Source organism: Erythrolamprus reginae, chromosome 1, assembly GCF_031021105.1.
Source record: "Erythrolamprus reginae isolate rEryReg1 chromosome 1, rEryReg1.hap1, whole genome shotgun sequence".
NCBI lineage: Eukaryota > Metazoa > Chordata > Lepidosauria > Squamata > Dipsadidae > Erythrolamprus > Erythrolamprus reginae.
Genome location: NC_091950.1, coordinates 215,258,827 through 215,275,443, shown reverse-complemented (window position 1 = coordinate 215,275,443; position 16,617 = coordinate 215,258,827). Strand labels below are relative to the sequence as shown.

Here is a 16,617-nt window from a genome sequence, read left to right as displayed (position 1 = left end):
GTCATTTCAAATCCCAAGTAAATGGTAATACTAGTTAACACTATTTGAAATAAAAGTTAATGCCATACATATAAGTATCAAGACTGTTAAAGTATAAAGACAGATAAATCAAAAGGGGGTATTGCTATGAAAAAGTGAAGAGATAGAGAAGACCCTTTGACCATTTACTATCATCATATCTTCATGGTCCTACAGATTTATTTCTGTACAAGCTTTGTCTGGATTTCTAAATTATATTATTAAAAGTTCTCCATCTGGTTCTTTCATTCTAAACCCACAAAACAAAATGTTTGAGAACACTGAAATGGCAATTATTTGGCATATAGAATTCAAGTACTAAAATAAAAGATATTACGCAAGAGAGTTCCAACTAATGAAGCTTCTCAGTTGAAAAAATGTGGAGAAGCTATAGAAGCAAGATTTACCTATATGATATGGTCCACAGCCCAGCACCATCATTCCATGGTCATCAAATTTTACATCATGTTCCTAAAATAGAATACAATAAAATAATTCAGCAATATCCTCTGGGCTCATGGGAATAAAACATTTCTAGCTCATAGTTACTCATCTAAAAATAAAACTTTAAGGGCTTAATTTGTTCACATTTGTGTTATTTTATTTATTTTTAGTATAGGGTCCTTTTAAAGAAGTGTTTGGTCTGTTATTGTCATTGACTGCTGTTCTCTTTCTGACCTCCACTGTCACAGACCTATGGGACAACCCATGTTAACTGATTTCCATTTCATCTGGTCTTGACTCAGGCTAGGCTAATTACTGTTCAGCCTACAAGAATATTGCATAAAAATTAATTGTCTCTGCCATGCTCGGCTGAAAATTTATCACGATTCATCTTGCTAATTTTGATGGTAGGTACTTCATTCTCCAGTACTTTAGTCCTTTTCAGCTTCTTTAGCTAACAATGGCCTCCATTCTTTCTTTTGCTTTCACTATTCAGTTGCCTTTCCCTTAAATAATTAATTACTGGTTTGAAACTCTTTCAAACATAAATCCCAGATTCATTTAGCATTACGGTTCTCTAGTATTTTTTGTGGATGCCTAATGGCTCAGAGGCATGCTAGAAAAAGGGTAATCCTGGAAAAGAATACTACCTACAGAATCTTTATGTAAGGAATTTATCCCTTCAGCTAAACTCTTGTCATTCACTTGAAAACCATTCCGCTCCATTCCTCCAATGTTACCAAATTCTTGAAGTAATCATCCTTATCAAAGCCATTTGTACAAAAATCAAGGGAATTAGCTTTTTTCATTATACAATTCATTGTCAATAACCAGCATGGAATGAGATGGGACAGAACCACCCATTGCACTTACAATGTATTGGATTCTACAAATAAGAGATTAAATTTCCCAAAGAAATGAATCTTCCACAGTGCAAACTAGAAAATAAAACTTATATCTCTAAGATCCTTGGCTGTAAGTTTCCCTGAGTCAATTTGAAATGAGATGGGTGGCAAATTTAATAAATAATAACTAATCATTATCATTCTTTGGCCATCTACAGCAAAGAGAAAGAATGTATATTATTATAGTCATTCACAGAAGACAAAACTGTGATGCCAAGGATAAACTCTCATTCCTTATCTGTCTACTCTTCTTGTTCAACAGGACTTTAATGCCCCCAGCTATATTTTTACTTGCTCAATAAAAATAATAGAAAAAACATTTCCACCTATACTCCAATGGGATTATGTTTCTGCCAACTGCTGTAAACTATAACTGCCTACAGAGTGAATGAATTGGAGTTGCAAGGTCAGTAGATACTAATGGGAGAAAATACATCATAATACACAATAGCTGTAACCTAATAAATGACAGCACTTACCTGGCCATTGAAAGTTACATAGAGGTAATTAGTTACAGCAGGGTATTCTCCTGCCAACGTATCAATCTGCAAAAGGGGAGAATTGTCAGTATGAAAACAACAACTATTTGTCAGGTTCCTGCAGTACCATTCCTTGCTTGTCCTATTTCCCTCCAGGGTGTGTGTGTGTGTGTGTGTGTGTGTGTGTGTGTGTGTATGACCTCTCTGTAGAGGTACTTACTGACACAACACAAGTAACCATCAGCCAAATATTATTTTAACCGAATAATTTCAATTTAAGCATTAACTGAAATTCATTACCTCCTTGCTGATGCCTATATGCCGTAATATGTTTGCAGAAGAGGCTGTGAAGACCGCCAAGGTTTGCCCAAGAACAAAGTCTTCAAATAATAAGACAAGAGTCAAAGTTACTGTCTAATATGGACAAAGAATCAACTATAAGCCTGGAATGTGGTTGGCTGATCCTTCTCCACACAGCAGCATTGGTCTCATTTTAAATCAAAACAAAAAGAAAGACTAGGGGGGTTTTCTGCAGAAAAAAGCTGTAAGTTTAACCATTCACCATCCTTCTGCTTTATACACTTCAGGTAATAGAATATTCCCCGCTCCCTCCAGCTGCGAGCATAGATATACAATATTTCATTTTGCAGGATCAGAAGTTCTTTTGCTTCTCACATGGTAAAATCATGCTTAATAGTTATGGAGGAAACTTTCAAATTATTTTCTTGATATCTGGATTAGAAGTTTCAAAAACCTACATTCTTAGGCTGTGGACAGACCTAACCTAATAAGCTACCATTTTGCCTCATGTAGATAAATACATTCCTAATTTCTCAAAAGGAAGTCTCACTTTATTCAATGGGGTTTGCTCTCAATTAAGGTGAACAAAGCTAATGCTCAGCAGTCAAGGTGGTTTTAACATTAAACCTATGCCATGATCAGCTGCAGCTTGTTATTCAGGGGTCCATATTACTTCTGTAACTTTTGACTCTTTATATGCATCTTGCTTCTTAAAGTGTAGAACACAGTCTGACTCTGTAAGAGACAATATCTTTATCTGACTCTATAAATTTCCTTTTTAAATATCTTTTGCTTCCTTGCCCTCTCTTGTTCTTCCTCCCCTCCCCCACCCGACACACATACAGACATAGAGTCAGAGAGAGACTTGTCAAAGGATAAATTGATGCTTGTCATTCAAGGAACACTGCAGTCACCAATGCTGCCAACCAAGAGCACCATCTTAATGAGACCAGAATATAATGAAAGCAAGAAAGGGGACAGTATTTGGACAACAAGGTTTTAGGTGTATATGGATCCTCTAATAACTTCAAGAGAAGTCAATGATCTATTTAAAAGAAGGAGAGAAGAAGCACAGAGAGCATTCATTTTATTGTTGTCTTTGTAGGTTTCATAATGAGGTTTTATTGTTTTAATATTCAACTTCTTTTATATTGTTCTGTATTTTTTTATATTGTTGTAAGCCGCCCTGAGTCCATTGGGAGTGGGCAGCATAGAAGTCGAATGAATTAATGAATGAATGAATGATTTCATTAACCTTTAACTGAACAGCAACATGAATACTTGAATGAACCTGCACACTTAAAATATTAAAATAACCTGAATACTTAAAATATTAAAATTATCTGAATACTTAAAATATTATCCTACAAAATGATAGGCAAAAGGACTTGCACAAATTTTGGTCACAAAGACAAATGGATCATCTTTTTTACTTCAATGCTTAAAACTAAAGAAGGTTCAGTTCAAAGTGGTGGAGAAGCAAATTTTCCTTTCATTAAGTGAAATTTATTTAATGTTAATTGTTATTTTGACAAAGAATATGCATGATTGAATGTGAAATGATCTCATGCTGAAGTAGACTGATGGTCAGTTATTAAACAATGTAAAGAGACAGCTGACTATCTTGGAAAAAATCCCTTGGTGACAAGTCACAGGAGACAAATCCTATAGGCTAACAACTGCAATGTTCACAATATTGAATTGTATTGGTTTTATTTAGCAGGCCAGATGACTATTTATGGCTATGTACTGCTAGGTATGCCCAAGACTAAAGTGACCAGATTTTAACATAGGTAAAGTGGGACACCATTGCCGGGGGACGGGGAAGGCGGCTGTTCTTGGTTAAAAAATTGGTCTAGGAAATAAATACTTATTTAATTAACTAGCATTACTTTTGCCACGAACAAAAATACCCATTAAAATGTTAAGAAACTCTTTATTTACAACCCACTTTTCTTCATCTGCCTCCAAGTCTGTTGACACTCCCATCTTCGTTTTTTTCAAGCAACCATTTGCCACAGGTGAAGGAGCTAGAGGAGGATCAAAGGCCCCCCGGGCTTTGCTAAACCTCCTGTAACCAGAAGCCTTTGTGGCCAGGGGATACAAAGACTTTCCTCCCTGCCTACCTGAGTGGACCCATTTCAGGGTGTGCTGTCTGGAGGCTTGCAGGATCACTTCAAAGCCACCCCATGTCTTTTGGGTATACAGTGAACCCTCGATCATCGCGAGGGTTCCGTTCCAGGACCCCAAGCGATGATCGATTTTTCGCGAAGTAGCGGTGCGGAAGTAAAAACACCATCTGCGCATGTGCAGATGGTGTTTTTACTTCCACCGCCGCCCGCCCTTCGCCCGCCCACCCCGTTGCTCGCGCCTGGGGTTTCCTGGGGAGCGAAGCCGGGGGTTCTCCAAGCGCGCGTGCGCGTTGCTGGGGCCGCTCCCCAGCTGGGGAGCGGATCTGGGGTTTCCCCAAGCGCGCGCGCGTTGCTGGGGCCGCTCCCCAGCTGGGGAGCGAAGCCGGGGGTTCTCCAAGCGCGCGCGTGTTGCTGGGGCCGCTCCCCAGCTGGGGAGCGGATCTGGGGTTTCCCCAAGCGCGCGCGCGTTGCTGGGGCCGCTTCCCAGCTGGGGAGCGGCCCCAGCAACGCGCGCGCGCTTGGAGAAACCCCGGCTCCGCTCCCCAGCTGGGGAGCGGCCCCAGCAACGCGCGCGCGCTTGGGGAAACCCCAGATCCGCTCAGCTGGGAAGCAGAGCTAGGCTGCCCCAAGCTCGCGCGCGCCGCCCGCCTGCCCACGCTGTTGCCGGCTCCGCTTCCCAGCTGGGAAGCGGAGCTAGGCTGCCCCAAGCTCGCGCGCGCCGCCCGCCCGCCCACGCTGTTGCCGGCTCCGCTTCCCAGCTGGGAAGCGGAGCTAGGCTGCCCCAAGCTCGCGCGTGCCGCCCGCCCGCCCACGCTGTTGCCGGCTCCGCTTCCCAGCTGGGAAGCGGAGCTAGGCTGCCCCAAGCTCGCGCGCGCCGCCCGCCCGCCCACGCTGTTGCCGGCTCCGCTTCCCAGCTGGGAAGCGGAGCTAGGGTGCCCCAAGCTCGCGCTCCAGCCCACCGCCGCTGGGGTCTTACCGGGGCAAGAGGGGGAAGACCCAGGGAAGCCTCTGCCCGGCGGGGAAACTCCACCATCTACGCATGCGTGGAAGGGCACGCATGCGCAGATGGTGGAGTTTACTTCCGGGTTGAAAACTAGCGAAATAGCCCTTTCGCGATCCTTGAGGACGCGAAACTCGAGGGTTCACTGTATTCCATATAAGGACAGGGCCCTGATTCCAAGGAGGTGAGGGAGACGAGGTGGTGGCTTGGAGTGAACTGTTGCCTCCAAACTGGTGGCTGGGTGGAGCTCCATTCCATGTCACTTCTAAGCTCCAAACCCAAGGATTCCGCCTCGCTGCTGTCACTTTCTCTTTCGCTTTCCGAGCTCACTTTTGCCTGCCAGCCTGGAACCCAAAGCCGCTCTGGCTGCAGTCACCTTCTCGGCTGGCTCTTTATCTTTGTCTTTCTGTGCCTCTTTGGAAAGCTGCTGTTTCATTTGCCGGTTCGTAGGCAAAGTTAGGGATGCATTTATTAGTATTATTTGTTAATTTATCATCCGCCTGTCTCACCATGAGGCTACTCCAGGTGGTTTAGAATAATGAAAAGGAAGAAAAAATAAAAACCGTGTAAATTTCTCCCGCCACTCCCTAGCTGATCCTGCATTCTTTCAAAAAAGAGGGACTTTTAAAAAACACCCCGGGACGCGGGACAAATCGTTCAAAATCGGGACTGACCCACCAAAAGCGGGACGTCTGGTCACTTTACCCAAGACTGAAGGCTGGTTTAAAAATAATTTAGATCAGTTGCTAAATCACAGAATGCCTACTTGGAAAGCTTCAACTATTTCCAGTCATGCATTCTTTCACCCACTTTCAGTTTGAATCTGGGAAGTTATTATCTAGGAGAGACTTCTGTTGTTGAAAATAAAAGCTAGACTTGCTTGTAAATATAAAGGCTCCCTCAAGCATATTGAACAGATGTGCTTGTACAATTTTCTTGGCAGCACTATGGAAGTATTTTGCCATTGCCTCTTTCCCAGGGTGTTTTGGTAACTTTCCAGAATAGCCAACAGCCCTTAATTGTCTCATATCCACTAGAAAAGAGGCCGCTTGGCTTGTAGTACTGGACAAAGTCAGCCAGGAAGCTGGCTTTCTGGATAGATGTAAAACCTTTTGACCTTGAAAAGGACTCTTGTCACTCAGAACTCAAAACAGGCCCTTCCATGTACACCAAAAGTAGTCCACCCTTAAAATAGGCCCTGAGCATTTCAGCAATGGTAGATTTTTTTATCAGACTCTTCAGACTAGGCCTTTCATAGATCAGAAGTGAAGTCAGACTACTGCTGGAGCACTTGAATACCTCTATCAAAGTCAGGACATTCCATGACAGAATGCTTCTATTAACTGGGCTTTGGCGTCTTACTTTTTGTAGGATATAAACCTACTACTATATACCTACTACAGTATACCTATAAGACTTGCTTTTCTCTTTCAGTCTTGGTGTTTCTAGACAGATTTAATAAAATCACAAGTTAGCATGTCAATGGTCCACTGTAAGTACTAAAGAAAACTGTTTATGAAAACAGGGACTGGATTTGACTAATCAGGAAGTGAAACTGTTGCTTGCGGTAGAGGTAGCTTGAAATAATTATAGATAAGTATTCACAGGGCCAATAATTAAATGGGAACCTTATTTTAAAAAGGACAGGAATCAAAACTGTTGTATCTTGAAATGGCTACCTTGTATTTCCTGTAAATAGTTTATTCCGTCTCCCAGCGCTGTCTGAGCTGAAGCAGGAAGTCGCTCCTGATTGGCTCAGACGCGGCTGGCTCTTGCTTTGGCGGGAGCCGCAAATGTATAAAAGAAGCGGTTTCTCCAAGCAGAGTCAGTCGGTACTCGCTGAATTGTCACTTGCCTTGCTGAGCTGTCACTTGTTCTCTGAGCTGAATAAAAAGTACCGATTTGTTTGAAACCTGTCTCTGGGTCTACTTCACTGGCGACGAACGGACGGAAGAAACATCGCGTGCAACATGAGCAAAGTCCAGATCGGCCAGGCTCCAGAACTCTTCGACCCCGAAAAAACGTCCTGGGACGAATACATGGCTACCTTCAAGATCTTCTTCGAGGCAGCAGGGATACAGGACGCCGAAGCCCATCGCAGACGGGCTATTTTTCTGAATTACTGCGGCCCAGAAATCCGTGGCCTCGCCCAGACTCTCACCGACCCGCAGCCAGCAAGAACCGTCGCTTGGGACATCCTACAAGACAAGTTAGCGAGCCATTTCAAACCGACCAAACCAGCCATGGTTTTTCGGCATCAGTTCTCTATGATGGCTCAGAAGGAAACAGAATCAATCAACCAGTTTACAACGCGACTTCGGACGGTGCTTGCACAATGCAAGTTTAAAGACCCGGAAGCTCGCCTCACCGATGCCTTGGTTTTTGGCATGAGAAGCGCCACGGTGAGGAACAAACTCCTCACCAAAGACGAGCCGACTCTACAAACCGTAATTAAACTAGCGCAAACCGCAGAAGCCGCCGACGCAGCAGCTAGAGAATTAAAAGAACACGGAAGGCGAGAACTCATCGCCAAGATTGACTCCGCGTCTCCCCGCGCCGTGGAATCAGACGACCCCAGCCAACCAGCTCACAACGGGGACAACTGCTTCCTGGTACAAGACCAGCCGAGACACCACAGAGCTACTCACCCAGCCCCCTGCGCGGGCTGCTGGGGAAACCACCAGCGCCATCGATGCCCCTTCCGAGACGCCACATGCCGCCGCTGCAACCGTTGAGGCCACATCGCCATCGCATGCAGAGCAACGGCACCAGAGGAGACATTCGCCACACCGCAACACCAACGACCACAAAACCAGACCCCCCAACCGCGAGAAAATCGACCGTTCCGCTATTCGGGTCAAAGGAACTACTCAACCGCTAACCGCGACTACTATAGAGGTAACACTCAATTTTCCGTGAATAACACGGCAACAAAAAAAGGGGCCAAAATTGTTATCTCACTGTTACTAAATAACCAACCATGCTCGATGGAGCTTGATACTGGGTCTAGGTATACCATTATGCCTTGGGAGAAGTTTAAACTGTATATGCCTAATCTGTCTAAATCTGATCTAAAACAAACCTCTTTAGTGATCAGAGATTTTCAAGGGGGGGTAATCTCGGTCCTGGGAACAGCAAATGTACCTATTGTATTCAAGAATGTCAAATGTACCCTACCCATGCTTATTGTAACGGGGGCTAAGCACTCTCTCTTGGGGTTGGCTTGGATGGAACCTTTGGGGATTGAAATTTCGGGTGTGTGTAATGTAAACTGTGATAATATGCCTAACTTTGTGCAAGAGTTCCCCGAAGTGTTCAGCCCCACCTTAGGATCGTATAAGGGGCCCCCTATATCATTTTCCATTGACCCCAAGGTCCCACCAGTCAGGCTAAAACCTCGCAGGGTCCCCCTTCCGCTTCTCCCCAAACTAGACCTGCAACTTGATAAACTTATAAGCCAAGGTATTTTGGTCCCTGTGGAACAAGGGCCATGGGAAACTCCCATAGTTACGCCTCTGAAGCCAGATGGTTCTTTAAGGGTTTGCGCTGACTATAAATCTACCCTTAATAAGGCCCTCCAACATCACCCCTACCCCATCCCGGTGGTACAACAACTCCTACACTCCCTGGGGGAAGGGAAAAGGTTTGCAAAAATCGACCTCGCGCAGGCTTACCAGCAGCTTCCGGTCGATGAACAAACAGCAAACGCACAAACAATCGTAACGCACAGGGGGGCTTTCAAATGCACGAGGTTACAGTTTGGGGTGAGCATAGCCCCAGGGATATTCCAGAGCATTATGGAACGCCTATTGTCAGGGGTTAATGGGGCCATCCCATATTTTGATGACATCTTAATTGCAGGGGAAAACCAGGAACAAGTAAACAAAAGAATAAGGGAAGTACTTAAGAGGTTACAGGATAAAGGCTTAAGAATCAAGCCTGACAAATGTGTCTGGGGAACCAACAGTATAGAATTCCTAGGATATAAAGTAGACAAAGAAGGTATCCACCCCACAACAGAGAAGCTGAGAGCCATTAGGGAAGCCCCAGAGCCACGAGATAAGAATGAGCTGCAGGCATTTTTAGGCCTCCTTAATTTTTATTCCGTTTTTTTAAAGCAGAAGGCAACAGTAGCAGAGCCTCTACATCATTTACTCCAGAAGGAAACCCGCTGGACCTGGGGGGAAACTGAACGTGAAGCCTTTTTCCAAATAAAGCAATTACTAACTTCTAAAAGTGTGGTAGTCCAATATAGTGCTTCACTACCCATTAGGCTCACGTGCGACGCTTCACCGTACGGCATAGGAGGAGTCCTAGCTCACATTCTGCCTAATAAGACAGAGGCCCCAATAGCACTTTTCTCCAGAACCATGACCAGCACAGAGAGGAATTATAGCCAGTTAGACAAAGAGGCTCTAGCTTTAGTGGCAGGGGTAAAGAAATTTCACAATTACATTTTTGGAAGAAGTTTTGAATTAGTCACTGACCACAAGCCCTTACTAGGTCTGCTAGCCCCCAACAAGCCCACTCCGCCTTTTATGTCTCCAAGACTGATCAGATGGGCTCTTTTCCTCTCAGGGTACCAGTATGATCTCACCCACAAGGGGAGGAAGGAAATCAATCACGCAGACGGCCTCAGCAGGTGCCCCATAACAGACTTAGTGGAGGACCCTGCTCCTTCCACAGATGTACTAATGATAGAACTCGAGGATAACCCACTAACCACGGCCAAAGAGGTGGCTGCACACACGCAGCAAGATCAAATCCTTAAACAAGTGGTAAACTGTGTACTTAAGGGATGGCAAAATGATTCTGTGAAACCTGAATTGTGTGACTTCAAAACCAAAAGACTTGAGTTATCTTATGTAAAGGGTTGTCTGCTGTGGGGAGATAGAGTGATCATCCCCAAAAGCCTAAGGGAAAAGGTACTCAAAATGTTACATGTGGGCCATCCTGGGATTGTCAGGATGAAGAGCCTAGCAAGAGGGCATTTATGGTGGCCAGGTCTGGATGCTGATATTGAGAGCTGGGTTTCGAAGTGTGAACCATGCCAAGAGTCACGGCCTAATCCCCCCAAAACAACTCCGGCTGAGTGGGAGCAGCCTGCTGGTCCTTGGTCAAGAATCCACATTGATTTTGCTGGTCCAGTGGGGTCCCAGTATTTCTTAATAGTGGTTGATGCGTTCTCCAAATGGGTGGAAATAATAGCAATGAACAACATAACCACAAGTGCCACCATCAAGGTTTTGAGTAGACTGTTTGCCACCCATGGTTGCCCAGATATCTTACTGTCTGACAATGGGCCACAGCTAACAGCCAGGCAATTCGAATTGTTCCTAGATGGCCTAGGGGTCAGGCATGCCCTCATCTCGCCTTACTCGCCTTGGGCTAATGGATTGGCAGAACGTTACGTTCGTGTGGCAAAGGAGGCATTGCGCAGGTCAGGCCCTGGGGATGTACAACAAAACTTGGACCAATTCTTACTCACCCAACACATCACCCCTAACTCGCACACACATGTAAGCCCTGCAGAGTTATTAATGGGAAGGAAATTAAGGTCACCACTAGATAGGTTGAACCCAAGATTCTGTATTAATAATAATCAAATGTGTGTAAAACCTGAAAGAGAAATGTACTTGGGACAAAATGTATATGTAAAAAGTTTTGATGGAAGTGTAAACTGGATGAAAGGAATTGTTGTTAAGCAAAATGCACCAAAGACTTATATAGTAAAACTAGAGGATGGTCGTTTGTGGAAACGACACATAGACCACATTCGGAAGCGAACAGAAAATCAATTGCCACAACCCGCTGACATGGACTCTCCCCCTTCAACAGACTTTAACACATTGCCCGAATTAAGAGACACGCAAAGGGACTTATCGGGCCAGGGAGAGCCATCCAGCGACGCCGAGCCATCCTCCTCCTCCGAAGCCTTCGTTGGGCCCGCCAGGCCAAGTCCGCCGCACCGGGAGAACAGCGGCGAGCCATCCTCCACAGTCAGTGTCGAAGGAGAAATTGAACTGCGCAGGTCAGAGCGAGCTTCACGGAGACCCCACCGATTGGACGACTTTGTCACGTGGCTTTCGTGATGGATGTGTCCAACTATGAGGGGAGGGGTGTTGTATCTTGAAATGGCTACCATGTATTTCCTGTAAATAGTTTATTCCGTCTCCCAGCGCTGTCTGAGCTGAAGCAGGAAGTCGCTCCTGATTGGCTCAGACGCGGCTGGCTCTTGCTTTGGCGGGAGCCGCAAATGTATAAAAGAAGCGGTTTCTCCAAGCAGAGTCAGTCGGTACTCGCTGAATTGTCACTTGCCTTGCTGAGCTGTCACTTGTTCTCTGAGCTGAATAAAAAGTACCGATTTGTTTGAACCCTGTCTCTGGGTCTACTTCAAAAACTTTGTATGGCAAAAATTGAAGCAGGAATTAGCAGGTGATTGTTTCTTTCAAGAAAAAAGGCACAGTACTGTAAGCAATTGATATACAGATTTTGCTATTATAATTATTATTATAATTGTTGTTATTGTTATTATCTCTTTTATTCCTTAAATATGTCAATTGAACGTTTAAAATGTGTCACAAATACCACTGACTGGTGCTAATGCCAGCGTTCTAGGTATCAACCATGTATCTTCTTAAAATATATGATGTTCCGAGTAGCACAGCTTTTTGTAGTTCTGCTGGTGTTATTGCAGGAAGCTGCAATTTCTTGATGTGTTTTGTGAAATTCTTGGACATGGCACCAAGTGCCCCAATAACAATGGGTTGGACTGTTACATGTTTCATCCATATCCGTGTAGTTTCAATGGCCAGGTCACAATATTTTGTAATTTTTTCCAGTTCCTTTTCTTTGACTCTGCCATCTCCTGATACAGCGATATCAATAAACTGTACTCTTCGGGCCTCAACAACCATGATATCCAAAGAGTACAGTTGTTTATTATTATTGTTGCTATTGTTGTTAGAAGAAGAAGAAGAAGAAGAAGAAGAAGAAGAGGAGGAGGAGGAGGAGGAGGAGGAGGAGGAGGAGGAGGAGGAGGAGGAGGACTGGCTAATTTGCACTGTCAGAACATTTCTCCTTATTTCTTGGTTGCTTCTCTCCTTGATTAGTTTCCATCAATTGCTTCTTGTCCATCCTCAGGTGCTTTGGAAAATAAGTCAACCCCCTTGTTTGCGGCAACCCTCAAATATTGGAATAATGCTATCTTTGCACCCCTAGTCCTTCTTTTCAGTAGACTAGTAAATCCATTCCCTGCAAACTTTCCTCATATGTTTTAGCTCCCAGCCTCTAATCATCTTTATTACTCTGCACACTCTGCAGAGCCTTAGCATGGTTTTTTATATTGTGGTGACCAAAACTGGATGCAATATTCCAAGAATAGTCTTACCAAGGCATTATAAAATGATGCTAACACTTCGTGTGATCTTCATTCTATCCCTCTATTAATACAGCCTTGGATTGTACTGGGGTTTTTTGACAGCTGCCAGCACACTGTTGGCTCATATTAAAGTCATTGTCCATTAGAACTCCAAGATCCCTCTCCCAGTTACTGTGAAATTAGGTGAAAATAAAAATGTGAAAGGGCTATTAGTAGATCCATTACTGAGAGTTATTAAAGAAAAGTTGCATTTGAAACTTGGCAAGTCAGATCACGTCATATCTGGCCTGATAAGAAACAAGATATGAGAAAGATTAATAACTCAGAACTTTTCTTTAACCTGATAGAAAAAGAGTAAAGTGAGAAGCATTTAAGATAATTATAGACTTGGGTATTTTTTTCTTTCTTTCTGCCACAAAAATGTCCCATGTGTTCCCAAATGGAAGACTGAATATTATTTACAGTATCATCTGAAACAACCAAGAAGCAATACAAAAGGCAATCAGCCTCTGAGGACATAAGGAATTAGTTCAATTTTCATTTCTAAAGAATGAACACAGGCTATACTTGTCTTATTAGAGATCTACTCCCAAGAAGATATGTGACAGAAACCTTGTTTATTCATAAGGCTCACAAGATAGTCTGTGAGCTGTGACTAAGAACATTTTCACACTTTACCTTTAAGTTGTCATGACAGCTGAACTTTAAACCACATAATTTTTTTTGGGAAATGTTTACAAAGTATTCAGCCTGAATATTTCTATTGAGCAAGTCTCCTTCCTTCTGCTCTCTCATCTTTCTCTAAAAAAACCCACTGTCAATCACTGATGCTTCTGTAAGATATCTCTCTCTCTCTCTCTCTCTCTCTCTCTCTCTCTCTCTCTCTCTCTCTCTCTCTATCTATCTATCTATCTATCTATCTATCTATCTATCTATCATCTGTCTATTAAATTTATATGTTACCCATCAAGTGACTCTGGGTGGTTTATAACATGATGAAAGCAACAATAGAAAAACCTAAACATTAAAAATGTAAATGTAAAACTGGCAATAGTGATTATAGTGATTATAATATTGCCCTGTCAAGAGAAAGACTACTGGTTTAGAAACCAGCATAAATATTATTCCATTCTATTTTTATAATTTCCCTTTCTTTTTAAAACAAATACATCAGTGTCCTATTTCATCATTTTTCCTCACATTTGACAACTGCTTGTTTTTTAATTACTATCAATTGCAACCTAGATGAAAAAGTACTACAAGAACTGATCACTCAAATTTTTCTGGGACATTTGAAAAAAACTAGTATTTTAACTAGTAGATTTATTGTTAAAATTGATTAAATAGCTCATATTTAATATGTAAATAACCACAAGACCTGGCAATGCTTGGAAACTTGAAGAAAGCAGGAAACTTAGAGAAAGAGACAGAAGTGTTAATTCTGGCTGCACTGGATCCAGGCTTAAAAACAAATGCATAAAAAGCCAGAATTGGGAAGACAGCAACAGACAGAAAATGCCACCTCTGCAAAAAATGCTGAAGAAACAGTAGACCACCTTGTTGGCTGCTATAAAAAGATTGCACAGACTGACTACAAATAATGGTATGACAAAGTAGCAACAATGGTGCATTAGGAATATCTTCAAGAAATATAGTTTGCCTCCTGGTAAGAATTGATGGGACCACAAAATAGATAAAGCAACAGGAAATAAAGACATTAAAGAGCTCTGGGATTTTAGAATTCAAACAGGCATGTTCTGCCACACAACACCCTGTCATAAGTTCCAAACTAGGATGTAAGTAGCTTTTGGGGGAATCCATTGTGATTTTGTATGGTCACTAAGTGACCAGTCATATGTTTAAGACTACCTGCAACAGAAAATGAAGACATTAAAGAGCTCTTGGATTTTTGAATTAAAACAGACAAGCATTTGCCACCCCAGACTTAATAAATGTCAATGACAGAACAAAGTCCGCCTAGTGGATGGGGCAGTACCTGGAGACAGTCGAATAGAAGACAGAGAACTGAAGAAAATATAAAGACCCAGAAGTAGAAGTAGAATGAGTGTGGCAAAAGAAAGCAAAGGTAGCACCAATAATAAAAGGCTGCATTGGTTGTAATTTCAAAACATTTGGAGCACCTTTGGCATGGACAAAAATCACCATCAGTCAATTGCAAAAGGTAACTTTATCAGCTTTCATTCTATGAGAATACTTTTAATATTATTAAACAGCAACATCTGCCTTTTCCAGGCCCTTAGGAAGGACTCAGTAAAGAGGCCAAAATGGCAAACCAGACTAAAAACCAGGCAGCCAAACACAGCATCATTTCTGGAACATTTCAAACTACTGATTCTTGATTGCCAAGCAAATATTCTAACCATTCTGCTACAGAACACTACTCTTGTGGACCCCATCAGTCAAGGAATTTTGGCTGGTGGGGTCCAGAAGAAGAGACTTTTTCTGCTGTGGCTTCTGACTGCTGGAACAATGTGCTCCCCAAAGTCTTTTGACCTTCATGGTTCTGCCAAGTAGCTTGAGCTCCAATGAAGGTGTGGAGATGGCTAATATTTGAGATATGACTCACCTTCCTGTGCTCCTTTGCTCTTCATCATGGTCCGAATTTTAAATATATGGCCTCTATTTTATTGTTCTAATGTTTTATATGCTATTTTTATTAAATGTTTGCATAGCATCTAGAGTTGCCTAAGCTTAATAAATAAATAAATTGGTAATAGTAACTTCAGTAAAGATCAGAGAGCTGCAAAGTTGGCCATCATTGTGAAAGGGTGTTTCTGCTGTTGTGCCCATTAGACAATCAATCAGACACCTTGAAGAGGATAAATAGAACAGAAGCATTTGAGCTGCCAGAAGCCAGAATGCTTAAATGCAAAGCAGGAGAACAACTGCTAGAGCAGCAGTACCCAACCTTTGCAGTTTGACGGCCCAGCTGGGATGAAGAGAGGGTAACCAGGCTGCATGAGTGGCGTTTTGGTGCACATGTGTGCATCTTGATTCATGTGAGGGTGGCCCAGTGCACACACGTGTGCATATAGCTTGTCTTGCATAAGTTGAGCTGCGTGTGCACATGCATCAGTGGTGGACTCAAAAAATGTACTGCTAGTTCTGTGGGCATGGTTTTGTGGGCATGGTGTTGGTTGGTGGGCATGGCTTGGTGGGCGTGGCAGGGTAAGGATACTGCAAAATCCCCATTGCTTCCCAATTATTATTATTTATTAAATTTGTATGCTGCCCCTCTCCGTAGACTGGGAGGCAGAGAATAGATGGGGGCAGGGCCAGTCAGGTGGTATTTACTGTTTCTCCAAACTACTCAAAATTTCTGTTACCAGTTCTCCAGAACTGGTGAGAACCTGCTGAAACCCACCTCCGATGTGCAAGCCGACTTGCCTCCCATGTGAGTTGAGCTATAAGAATGTGTGCTGGCCTACCGCTCACACGGTCCAGTTGCAAATAGACCATGGCCCAGTAGTGAAGGGTTGGGGACTCCTGTGCAAGAGGTTGCATTCAATATGCTGGAGATGAATAGAGGATGTCATCTTCTATTTCTGCTCTCCGGCAATGTTTGATAGCCTATTCTCATAACAGGGCAATTTGGCAGTATGAGTACATTCTGTGCAACCCGGTTCTTGTAAATAGCAACACTGTTCTTGAGAGATTAGAAGTTAACTATATAAATGATTCTCAAATGTACGTACTTCCAGTTTGTGTTATATCTTCAATGTTTACAGCAAAATAGCAATAACCGCAGCAGTTAATAGGTATGCATTTATACCTGTTTCACCCAAGGTATTATGTTCTTCTTGATTCTTAATTCCCTGCTCTGAGCTTCACTCAGTCCCAGACATTTTCCAATCTGCTTATCTGAGAAGCCGATCTGCTTGGCTCTCCTCAGGCTTTCTTCTGGAACAGAGTCACTGTAATCAACATAAAACATAAA

General features: G+C 43.1%; 1 protein-coding gene across 1 annotated transcript in view; it reads right to left on the bottom strand.

Moving 5' to 3' along the window:
- CPS1 (carbamoyl-phosphate synthase 1) overlaps positions 1-16,617 on the bottom strand; it is a 188,391-nt gene that overhangs the window by 55,680 nt on the left and 116,094 nt on the right. Inside the window, exons 22-24 of the mRNA XM_070737805.1 lie at positions 16,453-16,594; positions 1,847-1,912; positions 426-489 (exon numbers count right to left, since the gene is read on the bottom strand). Of these exons, the coding sequence (XP_070593906.1) occupies positions 426-489; positions 1,847-1,912; positions 16,453-16,594 (272 nt within the window). The remainder of the gene's footprint in view (positions 1-425; positions 490-1,846; positions 1,913-16,452; positions 16,595-16,617) is intronic.